This window comes from Lepidochelys olivacea (genome assembly GCF_965140295.1).
Source record: "Lepidochelys olivacea isolate rLepOli2 genome assembly, chromosome: 1".
Lineage (NCBI taxonomy): Eukaryota > Metazoa > Chordata > Testudines > Cheloniidae > Lepidochelys > Lepidochelys olivacea.
The window spans coordinates 52,278,310-52,302,708 of NC_140411.1; the positions used below are offsets into that span (position 1 = coordinate 52,278,310).

At 40.5% G+C, this 24,399-nt stretch overlaps 2 protein-coding genes across 3 annotated transcripts in view; one reads left to right on the forward strand and one right to left on the reverse strand.

Annotated features, from left to right (window-relative positions):
- The window catches only part of NBEA (neurobeachin), an 867,588-nt gene that overhangs the window by 607,139 nt on the left and 236,050 nt on the right, over positions 1 to 24,399 (forward strand). For both annotated transcript variants that reach the window (XM_084617023.1, XM_084617024.1), the window contains one exon: positions 13,992 to 14,128. In XM_084617023.1, coding sequence (XP_084473149.1) covers positions 13,992 to 14,128 — 137 coding nt within the window. The remainder of the gene's footprint in view (positions 1 to 13,991; positions 14,129 to 24,399) is intronic.
- On the reverse strand, positions 16,195 to 18,903 carry MAB21L1 (mab-21 like 1). Its single transcript, XM_084629780.1, has one exon. It carries the CDS (start codon positions 17,836 to 17,838, stop codon positions 16,759 to 16,761), a length of 1,080 nt encoding a protein of 359 aa, XP_084485906.1. The 5' UTR covers positions 17,839 to 18,903; the 3' UTR covers positions 16,195 to 16,758.

The following is a 24,399-nucleotide window of genomic DNA, read 5'->3' on the forward strand; positions in this document are numbered from 1 at the left end:
TATAAGCTAGGGACGCATCACTTAGAAGTAACGGAGGAGGAAAAGGACCTTGGAGTATTGGTTGATCATAGGATGACTATGAGCCGCCAATGTGATATGGCTGTGAAAAAAGCTAATGCGGTCTTGGGATGCATCAGGAGAGGTATTTCGAGTAGGGATAAGAAGGTTTTAGTACCGTTACACAAGGCACTGGTGAGACCTCACCTGGAATACTGTGTGCAGTTCTGGTCTCCCATGTTTAAGAAGGATGAATTCAAACTGGAACAGGTACAGAGAAGGGCTACTAGGATGATCCAAGGAATGGAAAACTTGTCTTATGAAAAGAGACTCAGGGAGCTTGGCTTGTTTAGCCTAACTAAAAGAAGGTTGAGGGGAGATACGATTGCTCTCTATAAATATATCAGAGGGATAAATACCGGAGGGGGAGAGGAATTATTTAAGCTCAGTACCAATGTGGACACAAGAACAAATGGATATAAACTGGCCACCAGGAAATTTAGACTAGAAATTAGACGAAGGTTTTTAACCATCAGAGGAGTGAAGTTTTGGAATAGCTTTCTAAGGGAAGCAGTGGGGGCAAAAGATTTATCTGGCTTTAAGATTAAACTCGATAAGTTTATGGAGAAGATGGTATGATGGGATAACATGGTTTTGGTAATTAAATATTCATGGTAAATAGGCCCAATGGCCTGTGATGGGCTATTAGATGGGGTGAGATCTGAGTTACCCAGGAAAGAATTTTCTGTAGTATCTGGCTGATGAATCTTGCCCATATGCTCAGGGTTTAGCTGATCGCCATATTTGGGGTCGGGAAGGAATTTTCCTCCAGGGCAGATTGGCAGAGGCCTGGAGGTTTTTCGCCTTCCCCTGTAGCATGGGGCACGGGTCACTTGCTGGAGGATTCTCTGCTCCTTGATTTGAGGACTTTAAACTACGATTTGAAGACTTCAATAGCACAGATATAGGTGTGAGGTTTTTGTTTTTGTAGGAGTGGTGGGTGAAATTCTGTGGCCTGCGTTGTGCAGGAGGTCAGACTGGGTGATCATAATGGTCCCTTCTGACTTAAATATCTATGAATCTATGAATGTTTTATACATTGTTCTAGTAGCTTCCCAGGTGTCGGAATCAAGCTGACTGGTCTATATTTCCCCAGCTCCTCCTTTTTAAAGATGAACACTACGTTAGCTCTTCTCCAGTTTTCCAGGACCTCACCTTTCATCCATGAGTTTTTAACTATTATTGCCAATGGCTCCGAGATTTCTTCAGTTAATTCCTTCAGTACCCTCGGGTGAATAGCATTGGGCCCAGCTGATTTGAATTCATTCAAATTGGTCAGAAGATCTGTGATGTGTTCTTAACTTACCCCAATCTGCATTTCTTCCCCCTTATTGTCTATGATAACTTTGCCAGTCATCCAGTCACATATTATTTTTTGTGAGAAGACTGACGCAAAGTAGGAATTGAGCAGCTCTGCCTTCCTGTCATCTTCCATTACCAGATCACCTTCTCCACTGAGTAGCAGACCCACACCATCCTTAATCTTTTTTGTCTGACATACTTGAAGAACCCCTTCTTGGTGTCTCTAATATTTCTTTCCAGCTGAAACTCATTCTTTGCCTTGGCTTTCCTGATTATGTCCCTACATGCTTGCAGTATTCCCATGTATACTTCCTTGGTGATATGCTTCTCCTTCCATTTCCTGTATATATCCCTTTGGGGTTTTAGATAGCTAAAAAGCTGCGTGTGCAGCCACATTGGCCTCCTGTGGCTCTTTTTATCTTTCCTCTGCATCAGACTAGCTTGATGTTGAGCTTTAGCATTATTTAGCATTTAGCATCTTTTAAGAACTGCCAGCCCCTGTTGACTCCTTTTCTTCCTAATTGGTATTTTCATGGGACCTTGCTTAGTATTTCTCCGAGTCGGTTAAAATCTACCTTTCTGATGTTCAGCATCCTTGTTTTTCTGTTCCCATGTCCTCCTTTCCAAAGGATCTTGAATTCTATCCAATCATAATCACTTCCTCCCAAGTTCCCAACCGCCTTCACATTCGCAACTAATTCATCCCTGTTGGTCAAAACCAGATCCAAAATGGATGATCTCTTAGTTGTTTCTTCAACTTTCTGAATCAGAAAGTTGCCCCCTACACATGCTAAGAATTTGCAGGACATATTATGTTTTGCTGTGCTAATCTTCCAACAGATATCATGGCAGTTAAAATCCCCCATTAATACTAGCTCATGTATGTTAGCTAATCTTATTACCTGCTTGTAACACTTCCTCTTTCTGATTTGATGGTCTGTACCCCCCAGACTCCCACCATAACATTGCTACTGTTCTTTTCCCTTCTTATCCTCACCCAGAGATTCTCAGTAGGTCTGTCCCTCACTTCCTCTTGTACCTCAGAGCAAGAGTATACATTCTTGACGTACTGCACAACACTTCTCCCTTTTTTCCCATACCTATCCTTTCAGAACAAGCTATACCCCTCAATGCTGGTACTCCAGTCATGGGAGTTGTCCCATGATGTGCATACATGTCATCTGCACCATAATGTGGCATTTGTAATCTTTCAGAACTTACAGTTAGGACCAGACAGACAAAGTAGTCCAGGCAATATTTTTTATCAGTCTCTAAATAGTGACTAATATCTGGACATGAATGAGAGAAAGGAAATAAAGATGGGAGTAGATGAGGCTCCAAAAATATTTGCAGAGGGAAAAGTCAGCAGGAATGGGCCAGTCGCAGGTTTTCATTCGCTGTGTAGACATACCCATAGTGGATGCACTGACTTCCTGCCCTGGGCTATGAAAAATAAGTTGGATCATGGGAATTGGACAGCTTGTAGTAGTATTAGTGAGATACAGAACCTTTCATTTCCAGATCATCTGTTCAAATCCAGGCAAGATTGATAGCAAGCAAAAGTTACCAACATCTATTTGGTTGCCTATGCAAAATTACTTGTTTGTCTCGTTTCAGTCACAATCACAGAAATCATTACAATTTTGAGCAATTTCCAATGAAAATTGGTTTTGAATGTTTTTGTTGAGAGAAAATTGGAACAGTTCCAAAAGTTATAGTATATTAAAACTATGTAACGTTATCTTAAATAAACAAGTAAATCATTTAGCCCTTAAGGGATATTTTCAATTACAATTTCTAACAAGAGCTTCATTTACATTTCTGACACGATTTTAGGAGCCTTATATAGGGCCAGATTCTGTTGTAAAAACTGTCTTGCTTCCACACTAGGGATACAATTGCAAGATTACAAAGCCTCGTTAAAAAAATAAAACGTAGGTGGTAGAGAACCTGAGTGTGATTTTTACTGAATCTGTCTTTTATATAGTTGTAAACTGAATTTGGAGAGGGAAATGCATTTTAAAATGTATTCAATGTCAGGAGCATCTCTTGTGCCCAAAATCTGCAACTGAATTTTCTTTACAAGGACTCAACTATACAGATCTTCTAGTAAGTTGTGCCACTGTATATAGTTTTCTCTTGACAAATTTTAACGAATATTATAGGACATCTTTTGATTTCCCCTTTCCTCAGTTTCATCAACTTCTCACTCTGACCAGTGCAGATTGCATCTCTTCATTCATTCTTTACAGTCTAGTCTGCCAGAGTTTTCATTGGCCCTTTACTTTATTGTAGGGGCATATAGCCATCTTAGTCTTGTGGTTCCAAATATGGAAAATTTACTGAGCCAGATTTTCAGGCTGTGACAGCTGTATATTCAAATTTTGATCCTTAAATCAACATGTAAAGAAGGAAATCATTTGTGTACATGAGTTTAATTTAAATTCAGGCATAAACTACACAAACACACACACACACACAAACAGACAGAACTTCTGCTGTATAGTCATTTCCTACATTGAAAATGTCAAAAGCAACAATTTCAGAAACATCCTATTTTTAGGCATTTCAGCATTTTAAACAATTTGGTTTCACATTATCCAAAATATCCTTTCAAAGTCATATATGAATGAACTCCCAAGCACAACTTTGAAGAGCTCCTCTTAACATGCCTTTCTCCTCCACCCTGTCCGTAAAAGTGTGTATTCTTATCCACCCATGTTGGATACTGAGCTCCCTCGTGGACTGATGTCTGGGCAGCTGGGTTCCCTAACTCCTAAAATGGCAGCTGGATTTCTTGCTGTACCTGACTTCCAACTGACTAGCCGGCTACTCTGGGCTTATTTTCAGGGTTAGGATACTGAGACAGCTTTTCATGTCCTTAAGGCTCCCCCATCCTTCGTAGATGGCCAGGATTCTAGAGGACACCATTCTCCTTCTTCTGATGGGTGCAGGGTTGTTTTAATACTGTCTCTGCAAATGAGCAAGCAAAGCCTCTCAGCTCCCCAAGAATCACTGTCTCAGGGCACTCATTATGTCATTGCATTGTCTAGGCCAGGGATCGGCAACCTTTGGCACGCAGCCCACGCCGCTTCCCGCAGCCCCGATTGGCCTGGAACGGCAAACTGCTGCCAGTGGGAGCCGCGATTGGCTGAACCTGTGGACACTGCAGGTAAACAAACTGTCCTGACCTGCCAGCGGAATTTCCTGATGGGCCGTGTGCCAAAGGTTGCCAATCTCTGATCTAGGCCCTATCCAAACTATAGCCTTGCCTCATGCACTCTGATCTGCACAGGCAATGCCCCAACAATTTCATTGGGCTCCATGCAGGTGTAAGAATCTACCTACACAGATTAGATTGCAGGGCTGTGACCTAAATCTGAAATTATGCTAGCAATAATTGTGTTTAAACAGTAGTTAAGTTACTATATTCGCAGTTTTACTGACCAGTATGCACAGGAATTTCTTTCTGAACATTGTTTTATACAAACTAGTCAAGGAGGTAGCAGCACAGTCTGCCTGCAACAGGTCTCCAACAAAATCTTTGTTCTCACTGGTCAAGGAAATCATGCAAGCATCAACTGTGTTCAAAAACAACTGTCAGTAAAGTTTCATCTGCTGCATGGACAGTCCCCTAAAGTTAGTCTGCCACGGGGAAATGGTGTGCCCTTTTACAACTTTTTCCGTTTAAAATAAATTTGAAATAGTGACTCTACTATACCCTGGACACCTTTTACAAACATGTACATAATATATAACATACACATTCTACAGCTTATTTCCTCCCCCAAAATTCAACATGCACACAGCAAGTAAGCAGTCAAATTACCCCACACTCCCTGAGCTTACTATCCCTCTGCCATCTTACCCTTTCTTTCTTCACAACTGGAGGAAATAAGAACCTTGCACATGGCCTGAAGGTAGTGGAATGGGCTCTTTCACAACTCCAAAGTTGAAGTCCTCACAATTTGATTCAATTCAGTAAATGTATTGGCATGACAAGCTATACTACTGTTGCCAAAGTAAAAGACAGACCCCACAGATAGCTCTTCAGAAGCAGGTACAACCCATCAAAGTTATTGCCACATGGTATGTTAGGTCTTTGATCCTGTGTCCATTTGTTGTTAGACTCAGTTTCTGATCCAGGGCAGGTTGCCATGTAGCATAATGCCACCTTGGCTGCCATGCTCCCTTTTCCTAGTCACAGGTGAAGTTTTTCCTTGTCACTTTTTGATGAGCATCTTTTATTATTCCTCACAGAGAATTGTAATAGTATCACAAAAAAAGAGAAGTTGTTTCTCAGATAGGTAGATCCCAGATCATTTATGGCTTTCAAGTTCAAAAACAACATCCTCAACTCTCCCTGGAAGCCAGCAGTCAGCATGGAACATTGGTGTCATACTGCTCAACGAGCAAGCTGCTCTTTTTTGTCCCAGCCTCAGTCTCCGTAGGGTTTGAAGGTGAAGTTTCATGCAAAGCACACTGTATTAGTCTAATCTCGAGGTGATAAATGCATGAATCATGACAGCGAGCTCCAAATCTTGAATAGTTACAAGCTTCTGGCCAGATGCAAATGATTAAGTACAGTCCTGGCAATCACTGATACAGGATCATCTGGCAGCAGTTGAAACAGAATCTTAACCATGTCCCTGAACTGTGCTAAGTCCATGTGAACTGTTCAAGGCTTTTGCTCAGTTCAAGGACATTGTTAAGATCTCATCTACACACAAATTGGAACCATGCTTTAACTGCATCAGTGGGACAAAACATACTTCAGCTTGGCCCCATAAATTGTTGAAGTGGTGGTTCTTTAGACAGGCCATTGGTTGTTTCCGCTATGGTGGGGAAAAAGTGCTTGACTGAAGTGAGCCCAGCACACAATAGGCATGATCATCAAACACACACAGTCTACTGAGAACCACTGCGCTAGCCAGAGTGACCATGGTTGAAGGTGCTGCACCAGGCATCTTGTAGTGAAGTTCTCAGATCTGGCACAATCCTGCAAATCCACGAATCTCTGAGACAGCTGCATGGGCAGAACCAGGTGGAGTCAGGGCACACAACCCTTCGCGAATCATTAGAGAGTTCTAGAGCCTGATGTGTCTGGGGTGTTTTTGTCCATTCTGGTGACATGGCTGACAAGCATGCAATGCTGCTTTTGAATATAATGAGTGATTGAGGGAAGGTCAGATCTCTGTGAGATTCTGAAATTTTGCACAAAGTCAAACCACTTTATGCTCAGGATTTGGTGCTGGCAGCACATATGGAATTTCTAGCCGCTCCATGTCTGTCTATAAGAAGATCCAGGTTCTTAGCCATCTAGCAGTGCAGATAATAGAAAGATTTGATAGATCCTGAACTTTGTCTCAGCCATGGGCAGTGGGTATCATAGACTGGGGGAGGCTGAGCCCCGCCTGCCTGGCGCTCTGGGGCTGTGGGCTCTGGGGGTGTTCGGGTGGCCCAGGGCTCGGGCAGGGGAGCTAGCGGCCGCAGTGGAGGTGATCTGGGCTCTGGTGGTGGAGAAGGGGCAGAAGGAGAGGGGGAGGGGCCTTGGGAAGAAGGGAAGGGGCCGGTAGCTAGCCTGTCCCAATGGCTGGTTCACCCGCCGCCCATGGTTTCAATGAAAATATTTTTGCATCCATAAGCAAGACCTGGACTTCATGCAGGTGGCAGTGAGACCTGTTCCTCGAAAAACATCAGGTTTGCTATGAGCATTTGAACTCTGTTTGCAGCTTAGGTAGATGAACTCAACAGTGCTCTCCATGATACTCATCCCTTTGTGCATTGGAGGGTCTGCTGGCCCACCCCAAAGATTCTGAAATTTGATCTTCTGCCATGAGACTTTAATCCCATAGTTTAGGTGGCATATTGGAGACCTTGAGGGCAAAGCTGAAATTCTCTTATGTCTCCACAAGCAGGGCAGTGTCATCAGTGTAGTCATGGTTGGTGAACACTCCTTGGACAATCTTTATTCCAACATGTGGAGTGGCAAGTCCTAATAACCAGTTGATAGCTCAACAGAATAGTGCCAGGGTGAGAATAGTGAGGTTGTGTAGAAACACAGCAAAAGCCACAAACCGGTGCACACTCTTGCACAGGTACCAGTGTAAAGATCATACACCAGATTTAGCAGAACATCTGGAATGCCAGTTACTTCAGTGCAAGCCAAAGTGCTGCCCTGATGACCAGATCAAAAGCCTGTTTGATGTTGGTATATGCTACATGAAGCAAGCAATTAAATTCTTGGTGCAGCTCACCCAGAAGCTAGAGAGTATCCATTCAGCTGGTACTTTCTGTTGCCCACACTTTTAACAATAGTTGATGCAGGCTGATGTTCACTGGTTCCAAGGCACCTTTGAGCAGCTTGGGTGGAATACCATCAAACCCAGCAGAATATCCATTACATAGCTTTTGGATGGCCTTCATACTTCCTTGGGTAATGGAGGATCAGTGCTCATCCCTGGGTCTGCAGCCATGAGTTTTGTCAGGTGATGGACAGTTACCAACAGGTGCATGGTTCGGCATGTTTTCATAATGTATTTTCCCTGTTCTAGGACCTCATTCATCAGTAGCTTGATCCTGCACCATCAAATCATGGAGTTTTTCCATCGACTTAAATGGGAGCTGGATCAAACCTTATATCATGGATGCCTTACACCATATTTTGAACAATACAAACAGGACAATACTTCTATGAATATCGTAAAGCACAACATTTTCAGAGAAAAAATAGCATTCTTTTACATTTCTCTCTAAACAATACCCAGAAGATATATAATTCAGACAAAAATCTTCCTTCGGATGTATGCATGTGGCTCTCACTGAAATAGGAGCTACATACATATACACCGTATGGAAGCATTTGTCCCATCATGTTTCAAAGAGATGCTAAGTATTTTTTATAATTGAAATAAGATTATTTACTTGCTGTTTATGTCATTCACTATAGAAATATTTAAACCTTTTTTATTCAATTTTTTTTACCCTTCATGCAAATACATTTGTTTGTTGTTATGACACTACTCATGAGAGCTGAGCTGCTGAAATTGTTTCATTGTTGCCATAAAAAGCAGTTCTTTATTTTTTTAAAGTACATGAATAGTGCAAAAATGGAAAAAAACTTGGGTCAAATTTTAGAATTTGGAGTCTATCTGTTCAGTTTGATAATGTCCATTAAAAAGAAACACCATAAAATTTTCCTCACCCTTAATATAAAAAATGTCAGTTAGCAGGCAAGGACAAACACTAGTGGGTTGTAGTGCGGAGACAGGATTAAACTGATGTTTACTGGTGATTAAGAGATAAGAAGAAAGCACAGTAGTCAAATTTAGAATCTCGTTATATTTACAATCAACAAGTTTGTCAATACTAGTGTGTGTTGAAATCTGTTAGTAACACTGTTTAATGGATGCTGAATTTACATTGTACTATAAGCTGGCCTTAGCTTTTTAAGATGTATCATTGAATGGAAGTTAACTACCACTTCTTCCTGACCTTATAATAAATGGGGTCTGACCTCCTGATGTGAGAAATTTCAGGATATTGACTGAAGAATTTTTCTGATAATGCTTTTTGGGGTCAGATTTATAAAAGTCATAGGAACAAAGATGGCTAAATCTTTGAATTCTGCACATCAGTACTATAAATTTCCTTATATTTGTACAGCTTAATTAGCTATCTGTATCTATATCTTTCTCATTATTTTTGGTTCCCTTGACTCCAAATCCTTTTCCCTTCTTTTTTATCTGGTGCCTAAAGCTACTTCTGCTTCTATCTTTACTCTGTGATTATATAGTTGGGTTTGGATTTTTTACTTTTTAAATTTAAAAAAAGTTTCAGTGCACATTTTAAACCAGTTATTTTAAAATGTGAACCCATTTCAGATATCTAGTTTTAGAACTATTTTAAAGTGTAACATTGTCAATTTGCTCTCTTTGCTCTTTACAGTTAAAGCATTAATTATTATTACTTGTATTTATAAATTTTAGTTCATTTCTGAGAGGTGTAGATCAAGTGCGCATTTAGATTTAAAAAAATTAAATAATGAGCAGCATAGTAGATTTACAGTTCAGATACATGACTGTTTCTGATGCCATCTTTCAACTCAACACAATGTTTGAAAAAACAGGTTGGGTTTTTATTTTAAAATAGCAAAATCTACTTCATATATATAAAATCTCTCTCTGTTGTTGATACCAGAACTCTTTTTTATTGTATACTATATATGTAGCACTGCAGGTCATCAAATTAAAATGGCACACAAAAAGGTGTGCTTTTTGAAGTTATGCAAAACCAGGTTTTCCATTTAAACTACCCACATACAAATTAAATTTCCTTTATCTACTGTTTTCAACTCTCAAATGTTCCTGTTGAGGTTTATATTGTAAAACTGTGCCAGCTATGAAAATATTTTTTCATAATCCAACAAGTGCACTAAAAACATATTTCCATTTAAGAATTATTGGGCACTCTCCTTTTAGCAAATACACCTGCAATGTAAACACCAACTTCTTTTTAGCTCTTACCATTAAAAACAACCACCTCAAAGCACTTCTGAGAAAGCTGAAGTCTTTAAGATAATATTTCAGAATGTTACTCTTTGGGCTTTCATAAAAGGCCAGATTCCAGAGAAGTAATTTTATCGATGTTGGTTTTGTAAATTGTAAGCTGTCCCTCAGCTCGTAAAACTTTTCATTTGCATTGACCTTCTTTGCTATCCTTATAATACAAGAAACCAACTCCCTGTATATCAAAATGTTAATGAAGGGAAAAAACAGATAATGATTTCTGCGTTTTCAGTGGAACCGCCCAATCCCACAAGTATTTACTTTTGAAAAAACAAATATTACTTTTTAAAAGTGTCTATTCGCTACATCGTTTGTTTTAGAAAGGTAAATCACATGTGCCTACCACAGGGGACACCAGGCGGAAAGTCCTACACGTGAGCCGATTAAAAAACCTGTGGATCTAAAGTGAATTCTTAACTGTAAGTGTTCGTTGCGTTTCCTCCGTTACACTGTTGGCCCCCTGGTCTACTTCAAAATGGTTGGAAATGTTCAACCAAATTATACTGGAAAAGATATTCTCTTTCTAAGCGTCCAAATTCCTGACAAGCATTTCCACTCTTCTTTTGGTCTCCTTTTCTAGAGGTAACAGGGCGTGGTGGCCTGTCAACCCACAACCAAACCCCAAATTGTATAGTGAAATAGTGCAGGAAAACAGGTCCAGTCTTTCTAGAGCTCAGGTGGGAGCATCGGATTTTTAGTTGCAGTTGAATATACGTGCATTAGGAGCAGATATAAGCAATATTCATTTTTTAACTGCCTCCTAATGCCCCACATATCATACTGGTATGTGCTGGGAGGGTTCATTACTATGCACGTTTTTATTACTGTGACTGTGCTTGAAGTGAATATTTGCTTCCAAGCCAAAAGCGCTGTTCTCCAGCCCCAAAGGTGAGTGGGTTGGATTGGTCGCCGTGGCTCGTTATCTTTCCAAAACCGAACGAGCCCATCGGACTCTTTCCGGCGTCAGGTGTGCCGCGCTATTGCTCTAGACGGTCGGCTGTGTTTTGGAAAAGAACCCAAAGCTTCCAGATAACTGGGTACCATATGGAAAATCTGCAGTATTTTGATTATGCCTTATGTAAACATTTTAATATCGGATCCTTAAAATCCAGAGACTGTCCCAAAGGGGATTAAAACATAATCCTCTCTCTCTATAGCTGTAGTGGATTAATTTCGTATTCTCTCAGTGGCTGGTTTGCTCCCTGAAGGCTACAACAAAAAGACTCAGTGCTCCTTAAACGTGCTATGGAATTGGAAGTTGTAATTGGAGATTTCCAAAGGACTAGTGTAAAAATGACACACTAATAAGACTGAATATTTCATTTTGTGTCGTCTTCGGGGGGAGGGAGGAGAGACGGCGTCAGGAATTATAAAATCTATTTTCCCTGTAACAAAATAAGAAATCCCTTACACCTTATTCAGAGGACGCCCTCATTGGAAGGAAAAATATTTCATAAACATTATCCGTTTTCCTTAGAAAGTACAATAAAGGTTATTCGTAACGGTATTTCCATAGCTCGCTTGTATTACGTTTCTACACATTTAGAATGTCGTTTGAATACAGGGGCACTATTTTTTGGTCAAAATCACTTTACTGTTTAAGGCGCTTTGAGACTTTCTCGGGGGGGGGGGGGCGGGATCTGGAATTCACTGATCTCCGAGTTAAATCACAGTCTTGGAAGTGAACCCCTCCTGCCTTGTCTATCCCACAGGTACCCATAGGAATCTACTATGTTCTCCTATTGTCCTTGTAGATTTCTGGTGATAGGCTTTGGCTGTTTGACCATTAAATACTAGTAACTTTGTTTTTATTTTATTCGCATAACACAAGGGAAAGAGAGGTAATTGGATTAAACAGATGATCTTCCTTCTGGGATTCAGTAAGGCCCACTAACGCCTCCTTAAAATGATAGAATATCAAGTTGTTTCCAATATGCATCATCTTAACGCAGTTTTCTTTTAGCACAAAGGCCCGTAAACCCATTGCTGTTTGTACAGCATAATGAGTAGGGAGGGCAACACGGCTGCTCTGGGGCTACTGTTGGGTAAGGGTTAAAAGAGGGGCTGGAATGGTCTGCTTAAGAGGGCAAGTGGTTCTGCAGGGCAGGGAGCTGCTGTCCGTATAGATAGATCCTCCTTCTATAAACACAAAGGAGAGGGGCCTAGGGAATAGAAACCCAAATCCACTTGTAATCGTACAACAGAATCGGGCATAATTACTTGAGCAACCTAGATTAAGATTGATGAGCCTTTAAAGCGCCGTTGCAGATCGATCACCTTGCCCTTTGCAGAGAGGCCAGGTTTCCTAGCGGCGCGGCTCGGCTGGGCTCGGCTCCCACAGCAGAATAACGGAGAGAAGATGGAGGCTAAAGGGGACAGGAGCAAAGCAAACCCTCGGCATGTGATTCAGATCAGCTGACTGGATTCAAGAGGCTACACTGGTTTATTAGGAGATAGAAAACAATAAAATGAAGGAATACTAGAGTTTGTATCAATATTATCTAGCCTGCCACACTGGGCTGCTGAAAGCTGTCAGTGAAACAGTGAGTTTTAGATTCCCTCTTGTACACATAATAATCCGTGCCTTTCCCTTCGTTTATTTTGCAAAGGAAATGACAATACGTTGTGCAACACAGTCTCAAATTGGGTGTTTCACCTGACAGCTAGATGCGCTGATACACGACTAAGTTGGGCTAAGTGTAATTTGAAGTGTTGCTACACCATCCGATTGTACAGTGTGCGTGTGTATGTAAAATATTGTGGGAGGAGGAGAAGATTGTACCGGTGCCTATTAGCCTTGGTGCGGTTGTGCAGAGCAAGCCCAAAGCTTGTCCTGCCCGTGCCGGTGTGAAACACCACTCACCCACCACAGAGAGTCTCGGCAGTGCCTGCGGATTGCAACTGGAGATCCACCGGTCTGATGGTCACCTTGCGCGCGATCCGGATTTTTGTACAGAACATTTTAACTGCATAAATATGAACAGGATCTCTCTTTTTTGTACATTGAGATGAATAGCTTTTAAAAGGGGTATATATAAAATATCTTGGTTTCACTGAGTTTCCAAAATGTCGAGTAAGCCTTTATTACTTATACTTCATGTGTCTAGGTATAGATTTCTTCGTGCAAGTTAGTTGTGGACTTGTAAGAGAATTTTATATTTAATCTATTTTTGTTTAAAATAAGTGAGCTTCCTAAATCACATTAGCAGTTTAATGGCAGATTTACTGAATTCGGATTAAAGATCAGCGCCTCTTTGTATTAAAGCAGAAATGGTTTCCTAAAATTAAAACCTCCCACAATGCGCCCTAAAGACTGGCAGTTAGAATACAAATTACGCCATCCCCGTTCCTCAATACACACACATGGGTGGCAAAGAATTATATTTTGTGTAAAATGTTATGGTAAAATTATTTTTTAAAGTTCTTAGCGGTGAGACATTGAAATAAAAATCTTGCTGGAAAGGTATAAAACGTTGGGTGCCGCTTTCTGAGACATCACATGCGGCTATTTGTTTTTCTTTTGTGATGTCTTCTGATTTAAGCTGTAGACTCGGAGTTAACACTAATGAAAGGGAATGTTTTCGGCTTCTATGAAAGTACAGACGGGCTGTATTTGCTTTTCCCAGGAAAGCGCCGATATCTAGAGATGAATCCCCAGACTTTGTGCAAACTATGAGCTTTTGGGACTCCCTTCGCCTGAACCGGCTGACCCTATTTATTGAGAACTATATGTAACGTGTCACTGCTACTTGCAACCTCCTGTATCTAAACAGTGTTAGTGTTAATCAGGAATAAGAAGGTCACGAAAGGAGAAGGGCAGTAATTTTTCATTCTAGCCCCCCTGAATTTTGGTCATTGATTCATCTCGGAGTCTCACCCTACCGCTCACAAACTCTTGTCAGACTACTCACGAGAGAGCAGAGTGGTGAGCCCTGGCAAGAAAGATATAAAGCAACTTACAAATGGACTTTATTAGGCGGATTGTTAGGTGCCTGCATTCAGTAAGGAAGGGGGGAGGGCCGGCCGGAGTTGCTACGGCCTGACGCCCCTGCCCTTGTCTTGCAGGCCCGGTGGTTCTCAGCACGCCGGCACAGCTCATCGCCCCTGTGGTAGTGGCCAAAGGGACCCTCTCCATCACCACCACGGAAATCTACTTCGAGGTGGATGAGGATGATCCGGCCTTCAAGAAGATTGACCCCAAAGTGAGTAGAGTGCGTTTCCTCGTGGGCTGGGTGTGTTTACACTACGCATTGTCTGGACGCGATTTGTATGTTAAAACACTGCCCGGAGAACATAATCGGAAAGCACAGCCTAGAGTGCGGAAGGTCCCCTCCTCCCCCCAAACGCCTCTTACTCCTGTGGGCTTTTACTGTGTTTTATTAAAAAGCGAAATGTATTAATGATGGCAAATCCTCTATTACTTACAGCGTGCACATTTTTAACAATCTTTCTCTGAATGCCTCTGTATGAACATGGGCAGATTTAGCAGTTAAGCCAATTGCTCTGAAATCCCTTGAGGTAACAGCGGTCCCAGACTGCGGTCCCCTAAGACACAGTGATGGGCTTTTCTCTTGCAGTGGATTTTATAGAATCCCTTTATTTCAAGAATGTTAGTTTCTAAATAGGAAAAAGCTGCACGTTTTAATAAATGTTATCTGTTCAAATACTGAAATTAATGTTCTCTTTCTGAAAAAGAAAATGGCTATCATGTGGGCCTGAGCACAAGAGCTAATTCTTGGCAAATATCTAATTTTTTGCATTGTTTAATATTACAAAACACCTTGACATCTGCAAGAGAAGTAGATCCAATCAATTTAAGAGCGATTTACATATATTTGACCTGTATTAGCGTTGAGAATAAAAATTTGAATCCGATTTTTTTTTAAAGTCGAGCATACATGTGGTGGGGGATTGTTATAGGGATCTATCTATGGGGCACCTTTCTGACATGTAGTTTATTCTTCTTCTTATTGTTTTATTCTCTATACATTCACAAAACAATTTTACAAGTTTCTTAAGTAGGGGAGAAAAATACAGGAGATACTTTTAAAAGTCACTCCAATATTGTTTCTTGTAAAAAGACCTTCACTGTAAATGCTTTTCAGTGATAACTTTTTAAAAACGCAGTTATCGCTTTTGAAAACGTGTGTTTTAATAAAGCAGGTTTTCTATTGAGGAATAATGTCTGACATTCAGAACATGCTCGTAGCATTAAATAAAAAAGATTCTTGCACAATAGCCATTGTAATGGTATCACAAATACCCACCCACTATGAGTTCTTACAACTGGACATTATTATATAGGCAATTTGCTTAGTTCAGCACTTGTTGACTATTAAGTTACTAAATAAATGATATACGTTGCTATTTTGGGTGTATATTATTTTGCATTTTAATCTTAAAATATTTTAAGGAAATATACGTTCTGAATAATCATATGTTGGAGTATGAACAGACAGTCTGTGATCACTTACAGTTTTATGGATGTGCACATGCTATTCTCTTTGAATGCCCTTTGAACACAGGGAGTTGATTTCTACAGATGCAACTTGCAATCTTGTTACATCCATAGTGGATCTGTAGGTCGGAAGTTATATTGTTCTTCATTTTATTGCTACTGGCTTGACCTCTTCACCTGTAAATTTTGCTTTCTTCTTTATTACTACTTGCTCCAAAATATTGATTTTTGTCAGGAATCAGACTCATTGCTCATTCAGTAGCCTCTCCTTCAGTGCTGTGTTTTGTTTCCTCAGTACTGTTCAAAACCATGCAGAAACATTAACCTGGTATAGCGAATCTTTCAAAAGTAAATTTATTTTCTGATGCCTGAAGAAAATGTTGCTCTGTTAATTACCACACGAATTTGTGGTGCATATAATACACCAATATTTTCTTCTCCCACAAAACTAGTCAGTAGGAAAAGGGCTGCTCCCTTATGATTTGCAAAACATTACATTGGCCATATTTTCAAATAGAAAACTTGATCCAGTTTTGAAACGCTTAACAATATTTATTTTACTTCATTTATTAGCTTGTAATTAAATAAAATCAGCAACAGAAATTAAAATCTAAATCACAAAAAGTCATTATCCAGTGTATTTCAAGTGCATTTTTCAAATATATAATTCCAATATTCAAGCGTTATTATATAAGCAGAATCCAAATTTCTTTTGAATATATTTAAATAACATTTCAAGTATATTTATGGAATGTTAGAAATAGAACAAGCAATATATATGAAACGAAAAATGTAAACTTTTAAGTTCAGACACTTCAAAAGACAATTAACAAAAGTACCATGATAAAATCTACCTTTTTAAATGGTATCTTCTTTAGCAGAAAATGTCCTGAAGTATCCGAAATGGCAATTTAACTTCTGTTCACCAAATCACAAAACACCAACATCCACAATTTCAAAGACAATGTGCGATCACAATATTTGATACAAATTAAAATGTACATTAGGGTTTTGTTCAGATGGCATATCCAAATAGCTTTTACTCACAGAGGGATTTACACAAAAATACTGGGGTTTGTTATAATCCATTGGTGCCCTTTCTAGGCAGAATGGTCACAATCATGTTAAATTACAGCCGAATTTGTTTCCGGGTGTTAAGATACATTTTTCAGGGGGAATTTCAAAACTGTGATGAAGATATGTCATAGTGTTTGTTGTTGTGAGTGTGTGTGAGGAGCCTAAGCAATATTCCTTTTAAAGAGAATATTATTAGCATTCTCAAGTGGAAATATTTGACTTTTCGAACAGGAAGTTTAAACTTTATCTGAAAATAAGAAGACCCATAAGAAGTTAGGCCCATATTTTAATTGTCCTCTAAAGTTTTTCCAAACTTTTCGGGTTGGTGAGTATTTCCCTAGCCAGTCGCCAAGTTTGTTTGGCTGCATTTTCCAGGGCTGAATGAGGTTTTCCCTGAAACAGGTCTAAGTTGGGCAAGAAGTAATGTGGGCACCTCCTGCACTGAAGGCAGGAGATGAGTTGCAGTAAAATCCCGTTGAGCCGGTCGCCCAGACAAGACTCGTCCCAGTCCGATTCCCGGGGATGCTTTTCACACTCGTATGAAACCAGAGTCTTCATGTGATAATTATTCAGGGGCTGGCCCGGCAGTTCCAGATGACGATCCCGTAAGGTTTTGAGAATAGAGAGGCATTTCTTTCTGCAGCCGCCCATCTGCAGTCTGTTCTCCGCTTCTGCGAACTGCAACACCCAGGCATCACTCTCGGCTGAACTCTGCTTGCCTGCTAGAGAGTGACACTCCTTGGATAAAAGGTTGAATCCTTCAGCTTTGACCTCTGCTACCCTGTTGGGTCCCGGCCAGGGGATGTGGGGAAGTGGCCAGTGGGCAGCACTCCTTGGCCAGATCCCTGTGCATTTAAAAGCTGGAGTGATCTGCACGACATATCTATCTCTGATTCTCAGTTTCACTTCACTCGTGTCAGCCACCATCTTTACCACATCTCTGTAACTGCATTTATCCACGGCTTGGGCCACCAGAGTCTGAAATCTGGACCGGATTTTGCGAGCAGAAAGATAACCAGAAGCCGTGATGAACTCCACCCAAAGGGACATGCTCCTCTTGCGCCCATCGCTTAACTTTAACACGGCGCAGCCCGGCAAAGAGCCGTCGTCCACGAAGTTGAAAACTCCCATTTGGTTCAGATAAAGGACCACTTCAAACTCAGTGGGAGAAATGACCTCCAGGCCCTCATAGCGGTTGTCCATCTCGTTCAAAGAGCTGATGAAACGGGGCTCCTGCACCTCCACTTCCTTTAGTACGTCCGAAACCACTTTGCAGACTTCTCGGATAGTTTTGGCGATGGCGGCTTTCCTGGCTTGGCATTTCTCGTTGTAGTATTTATTCAGATGATACACCAGCTTGGCCTGGGCCGCGATCATATTGGGGCAGAGATCCGGATTGTATACCGGAGTCTCGCAATAGGCTGTGGGATCCAATGCGGCTGCTAAGGCTGGAGCCAACTTCAGAGGGGAAACAGGCTGCAGCGCTCTGAAACGTAACAAATGTCTTTCAAAATACGCTGTGGCAACTGCTGCTCAGATGCTCTCTTCCTGCCTTTTCAGAGCAGCCGTCTCGAAGGGGGGAGCGATATTTTTCTTTCCTTTCCTTTCTTTTTTTAAAGGATCATTGAGTGAGAGCAAAGCCTTGAGATCGGCAATTCCCCAGCAGCAATAAAAACAAAAGTTGAACTGAGACACAGCAAGGCTTCCAGTAGTCAAAATAATAAACCCTCTTCGTATGTATGTATGTTTTCCTGTAGTAATCACTGTGTGTGTGTGTGTGTGTGTGTGTGCAGGGTTGTTAATCAGATGGTGGGAAAAGTGCTGGGTGTCGGTGTGTTGTGTGTGTGTATGTGTCAGGAGAAGCTGGCTGTTGGTTAGTATAAGAGCCCAGATGCTCTCGTGTGGAAATTATAAAGGCAGGGCCAGGCAGGCGGGCGGCCAATCGCCACTGGTCTCGTCACTGCAGCCTCCTTCAGCTCAAACCCGGCTAATTAATCCGTCTCTTGGCTATATATACACGTATATATGTATACACAAACTAAAGGTAGGCGGCTGCTGGCAGAAAAGCATCCAGGCCACCTATATATTTGGAAATCAAGAAGAATCTCTCGGCTTTTGGTGTAATTTGAAGCGTACTGATGTTTTGAAAGGACTTGGCAAAACTGTGGTGTTCTGCACTAAATCCCTGTTTGTCTCCTTAAGGCTGAAATGTGAATGCAGGTGTATTAATGGAGAGCCATCAACTACTGAGCTATATACGGGGATTCACTCTTTAAAGAACAGATACGTAAATTCACTAACTCGCTCTTGGCGTCAAATCATGGCGTCCCTTTCTCCTGATAAGTTGTCTGTAATTGCAGGTCAGAAGTTTTCCCCTCATGAATTGGCCAGAGTATAAGGCCATAGATTCTCGGCAATGTAATGTTTGCAGGAATAAAATATTACACAGCATCCGCTAATTAAATTGTTTTAAAGCATGTTCTGACGAGGTATAATCGATTTTAAGGTTACGCAGATATTGCATTCTCTCTGCTTGTTTTTTAATATATATATTTGTAACGTATGAAGGAAATACCATTTGCTAAACGCATCTAACAGTTTATTTTCATATTCAGTCTCAGAAGCAGCAGATACTTAGTGTAAATCTTATTTGCTAGTGCTTAGCTTCGTTTTTATATTCGGTATATGTCACCAAGATATTGCAACGCCATATATGTTCAGATGCCTTTTCAGGACATCGTTGCAAAATAAATATCTATTAATCTCCTTATCTGGACAGTTTATTTTAATGTGAACTCTATTTGCAAGCTGTGTTTTAATAAATGTGCACACGGGAGGGACATTAGCGAGTGCAGACATGCTGGCAGACAACTAATCTGACAGTTTGGATTTTCGTGTGTGTGATATATAATTAAACAAATTTCTTCTTTAGTATCTTAAGTGTCAGTAATCGGTCCTCCTGTTTGCAAAGATTGGTACGACAAACATATTTCGCAGCATCTTCCGTGCTTTGTTTAAGAATAAACGTGATTTATATCCATAGCACGCGCTTTTTCCTCTAGTGTCTTTAAGAAATTTTAATTTATGACTCAGATTCTTAATTTTTAAATTTACTGTCCCTTGAAATTATTTTCTAAGAAACATCTATCGGCTTGCACAGGGATGTCTTATGCCATTAACGTTTTCCTGTCACTAGCCTATTAATGCGGCAACATCCAAGGTGTGGAAGAGTTTATTTTGTGCTTTGCTTGCTCGACGTAGCGTTAGTGCAGACGCTCCTGTATTTCGGGGACTGTTGATCCACATGAAGAATTTGATGGGCGTCTGTAACTTTCTACTCATGAATAAAATGAAACCGGGGTTGTCTTTAGACTCCTAACCCAGGAACTGCAGACATCAGCTCACCCTTAAGGAGCTTTCCCCTCCTCAATCGCATCCTAATGTGCCCGCAGCACGTTCTTGGTATTTTTTTATAAGGAATAGCTACTTTCCATAGTCTTTAGCTTTCTTCGCTTCATCCAAAGTGTCATGTCCAGGGGACGAAAACCAGGCTGGTGAGCAGACAGGCTCTGACCCTCTGCTGAGCGGGCTAGGTATTATTTCCAGATTTAGCCATATAGCTTGGGAGCAAAATGCTTTGCCCCGGTGCTCTCTCAACAACTGCGCTTTGAAAATCAGAAATCCCCAAGAGGCCACGCTCCCGGGTCCGAGCCCCCGACGCTGCTGCGGCTCGTTGGCCTGGGCAGGCGGGGCGCGCAGCTCCTTCTGCAAGGAGGAGGCGGGAGCGGAGCTGCCGCTGGCTGCAGCCCCGGGAATGGGGCGTTCAGCTGCCTCCGTTCATCCCTCACATCACAAACCAGCGCATCGCTCCTCGTCTCCACACGCGCGGTCGCCCCCCTGCCCTGCCCACACCCCTGTACATGCCCTCTCCTAATTCAGGGGGCAGAAGATGCTTTCTGATCATCGCTGTCGCCTGCTGCGATTGTCTTTAGTTCCCCCCTTTTCGCATCCTGGGGGCGGTGGCCGCGTCTTCGCCTCTGCCCGCAGCGCTACTAGCCCCTCCACTAATCCGTGCCGCTCCAGCTTCCAGGCGCCCATGTCACTCGCAGCTGTGTGCGTGGGCGAGAGGAGCGAGAGAACACCCCGCTCTACCAAGAAGCCGCCCCGAGGTCCCTGGGCACAGGAAGGGTAACGCGTGTGCCGCGGTCGCCACCCCCACGTGTATTGCCCCTACAACCCACATGTGGCCAGGTGGAGCCGGCTGCGCGGATGGAGGACCCCATCCTACCCACCTTGCTCAGGTCAAGCCCCCATCGGGTCCCAGGAGAGCTTCTTGTGAACAGAGGCCGCAGCGGGAACAGGCGCAGGCATGCTTGGGGATGGGGGAGAGTCCCAGACGCCCCTAATTGCTTCCAAAGGCCCGATCCAGCTCCGTTGAGGACGTTGGCCAATCTGACTTGAATCGGAGGGGGAACGGGTCCTAAGTGAAACCGTAGGCAGGCGTTTTGGGTGCATTTGAGTGCTCTTTAACTGAATCTGGTACTTGCGGGGAAGAAAGCCCGGTGCGAAGCTGCAGGGAAATTTGTAGGCCAAGTCGACCTATTCCGACAAAGTGAAGTCAGCTCCCGGAGGTTTCCTTAGTAAGAAAAATGAACTTGCTGAATTGTTTTCTTACTCCATCTCGTTCCCCCATTGGGCATCTGGATCTGACAATAACCAGCACAAAAGGACACAGGCAGATACGTTATCACTGTTACTAAGTGGCTGCCCCAAAATATTAGTCCTAGGCGGCGTGGGGCACCGTGGCTTCCTTTAGACATTGAAAATGTAAAAATAATTAACTTCGTTTTTGTTTGCCTCTGTTTCCACACAACTGAAAAAGAAATCCTTCCGGTGGAGTTTAGACAGCATCGTTGTTTAAAACCGAAAGTGAAACTCTTCAGACAAAAAGAAAAGGAGTACTTGTGGCACCTAAGAGACTAACAAATTTGAGCTGTAGTTCACGAAAGCTTATGCTTAAATGAATTTGTTAGTCTCTAAGGTGCCACAAGTACTCCTGTTCTTTTTGCGAATACAGACTAATACGGCTGCTACTCTGGAACTTCAGACAAAGGCATGTGTTTTCCTCCATCCTTGTCATGGTAACTGCTGCTTTCTGGGGAGATGACACATACTCCAAAGTCCTTACATTTAATTTAGTTCGTCTGCCAACTAATTTTCAGTTACATTAAAGTTGTATTTTAGAGAGAGAGAGAGATTTTTGCTATTTCTAAAAACAAAATAATTTCTTGAACTTTCAGCGGGTGTGCTAATTTGCTAATTATTTATTAGTACAATATGTTAAAATAGAAAATTAAGGTTGTATCTTTCCTGAATCAAAAGCTTTAGAATAAAATGTAAAGGTTTACCTAAAAACAAGTGAGCAATGTAGATAATTATGTTTAGTTGTTACATTTTGATGATTAATGCAAATATGCAAAAATATAAAATTTAATGTTACATAGGTTGCATTTATTATTAAAGCCTGCCATTAATTTCATTGCACCCATTCAAAGTTTTATCCATGAATGAAGGAATGAACCCTTTAATTGTTGGCATGGTAAAATCTGTTCATTTTAGGAATGTTTTCTGAGCATTTATCTGAGTTTGTTCACTTTGCAATCCTATATTTAAAATGCTGTGGTTTTAGTAAATTATAAAACTATAGAGTGGGTTTTTCTGTCATTCAGTTTCATGTTTAGAGATAATGATTTATACTGGAAGAGTGAGATTAAAATCATCTCATTAAAATGATGATTGATCATTTGTGATGTTAGGAGTTGGAGGCCTATGAAATAGAGAGAGGTAAGTTTTCCCAAATTACTGTTTTCTAGGTATTTTTTCCTAATTATTTAGGTCTACCCACTGCTACCACATCTGCTGGAAACACATTTTACATTTAGACATTTCAAAATGTGTTGCTTAAGCAGTTGTCTTATTAGCCAAAAAGCCCAATTGTGTTGAAAAATGTGCGAATACAGGGATTCTGTGTTTCAGTAAACCTAATTTGAAAATTTCAGTTGCCAGATCATAAATTTAAGCAATACTGTTCTTTCATGTGGAAAGAAAGTATAAGTTAGCTAGAATATATAAGCACATATGTTAAGTGCTTATATTGATATTTCTTTGTATCTCTTCTTATATAATAGTTGTGATTCTACACACAACTATTCATGAATGTAAAATTTTATTTTTTTTAATATCTGTTTATTGTGTTAGAGAAAGAAAAAGAATATGAAGTTGAGTTTATTAAATTATTTATCCCTGCTGCTGGAGAAGGTTTGAAGGCTGATTGAACATATCTGATTTCTTGGATCTTAATTTTTTTTTTTAGTGCACTCTGGCTATTTTATCTGTATCATCCTGCCAGCCACAATACATTTATGTTTTGACACTAGAGAAATTGGACACACATTTTTAGAGGGTTTGCTTTAGATGCCATTTTATATAAAAGCAGATAGGAAGAATCTTTTCTTGTAATATAACTTGAAGGTATTTTATTTTTTATTTATTTATTTACTGTTGACTTCTTTTTCAAACATTCGAATTAATAAAACAAGAGTAAATTTAAAAAGTAAAGAAGTTCATATAGTTTCCCCCAAAAGTTTCATGTTAGTGACATTAATACTCATTATATAGCAAATAAGTTTTATATATGAATGAATGAATACTTATTTATAATTTTAAAAATATTGTCTTTGATTATATTAAATGGTATGCAGTTTTGTGCAGAGCCTTATAATTATCTTTTGAGATGAAAAATAATCAGATTCAGATGTTTACAGTATAAGTTATTACAAATGTGACTGCTAAAGAATCTTAATTGCACAATTTGATGGATTAGTCCCCTCACTAAAAATAAATATTAAAAATTAATATAAATTATCACGTGTCAGTATTGGACTTTGTCATCCTGGAAAGTACCGAATTTTTTTTTAATTTAAAATGTCCCTGTTTTGTATGTTCTTATGTAAAAACAACTATTAATTTGTTTTCTCTATCATTTTACATTTCAAGAGCAAACACACATTTTGCACAACTGCAAATTGCACTTTTTGCTGGAAACTGCAGAAACTTTCATATAGGAGAAATGCATTGTATTATTCATTTGGTTCACTTCTATATCAGCTTCATCAAAACCAGACATTTCTCATACACAGGATTTTATTTAAGTAATCCAACACTGATTTTTTTTTAAAGATTTCCTACTTTAAGAATGTTCTTTTCTGCTGAACCCAGGGAGGAATATGGAATCAGTAGGGATTAGCGCCTTTTAATCTACTACATCTGTAGTGGGTCATCCAACACTGCAGAATTCTCATTACTGTTTCATGCTGTATATGATTAAGCAACTGAAAGAATTCAACACTGACCTTGAGAATAAAGCTGTATGTGTTGGATGAGCAGCTTCCAATGACTGCATGTCTAAAATAACCTTTCCTCTTGATAACTTGTATTTCTGAAATTTACTGTGTGATGGAAGGACCAAAGGAGTAGAGAATGTAAGTAAATCAAAACCAAAGTGCAGTAACATTTAAAGATGTTTATTTGTGTAAATTATGACATTACTCTGCTTGTGTATTCACCTTCTGTGGTTTGCTCAACATCTATTAGTCTAACCCAAATAAGAGAACAGTGTTACAGGAACATAAATACCTTGTCATAGGTATTTTGTAAAATAGTTTTTACATTGGCTAGCAAACATAAATGACTTATTTTTCTTAGGTGCTAAGAATCTGCAACTCCTGTGTAGAGGCCAATGGAAACTGCAGGTGCTCAACATCCCTAAAAATCAGACAAAACGGCTATTAGTGCTTTATCTCTTCACATACATTTTGTCATAGCCTGTGTTCATTGATATTTTTAATGCCATCAATAATATGTGCATACCAAGTCATT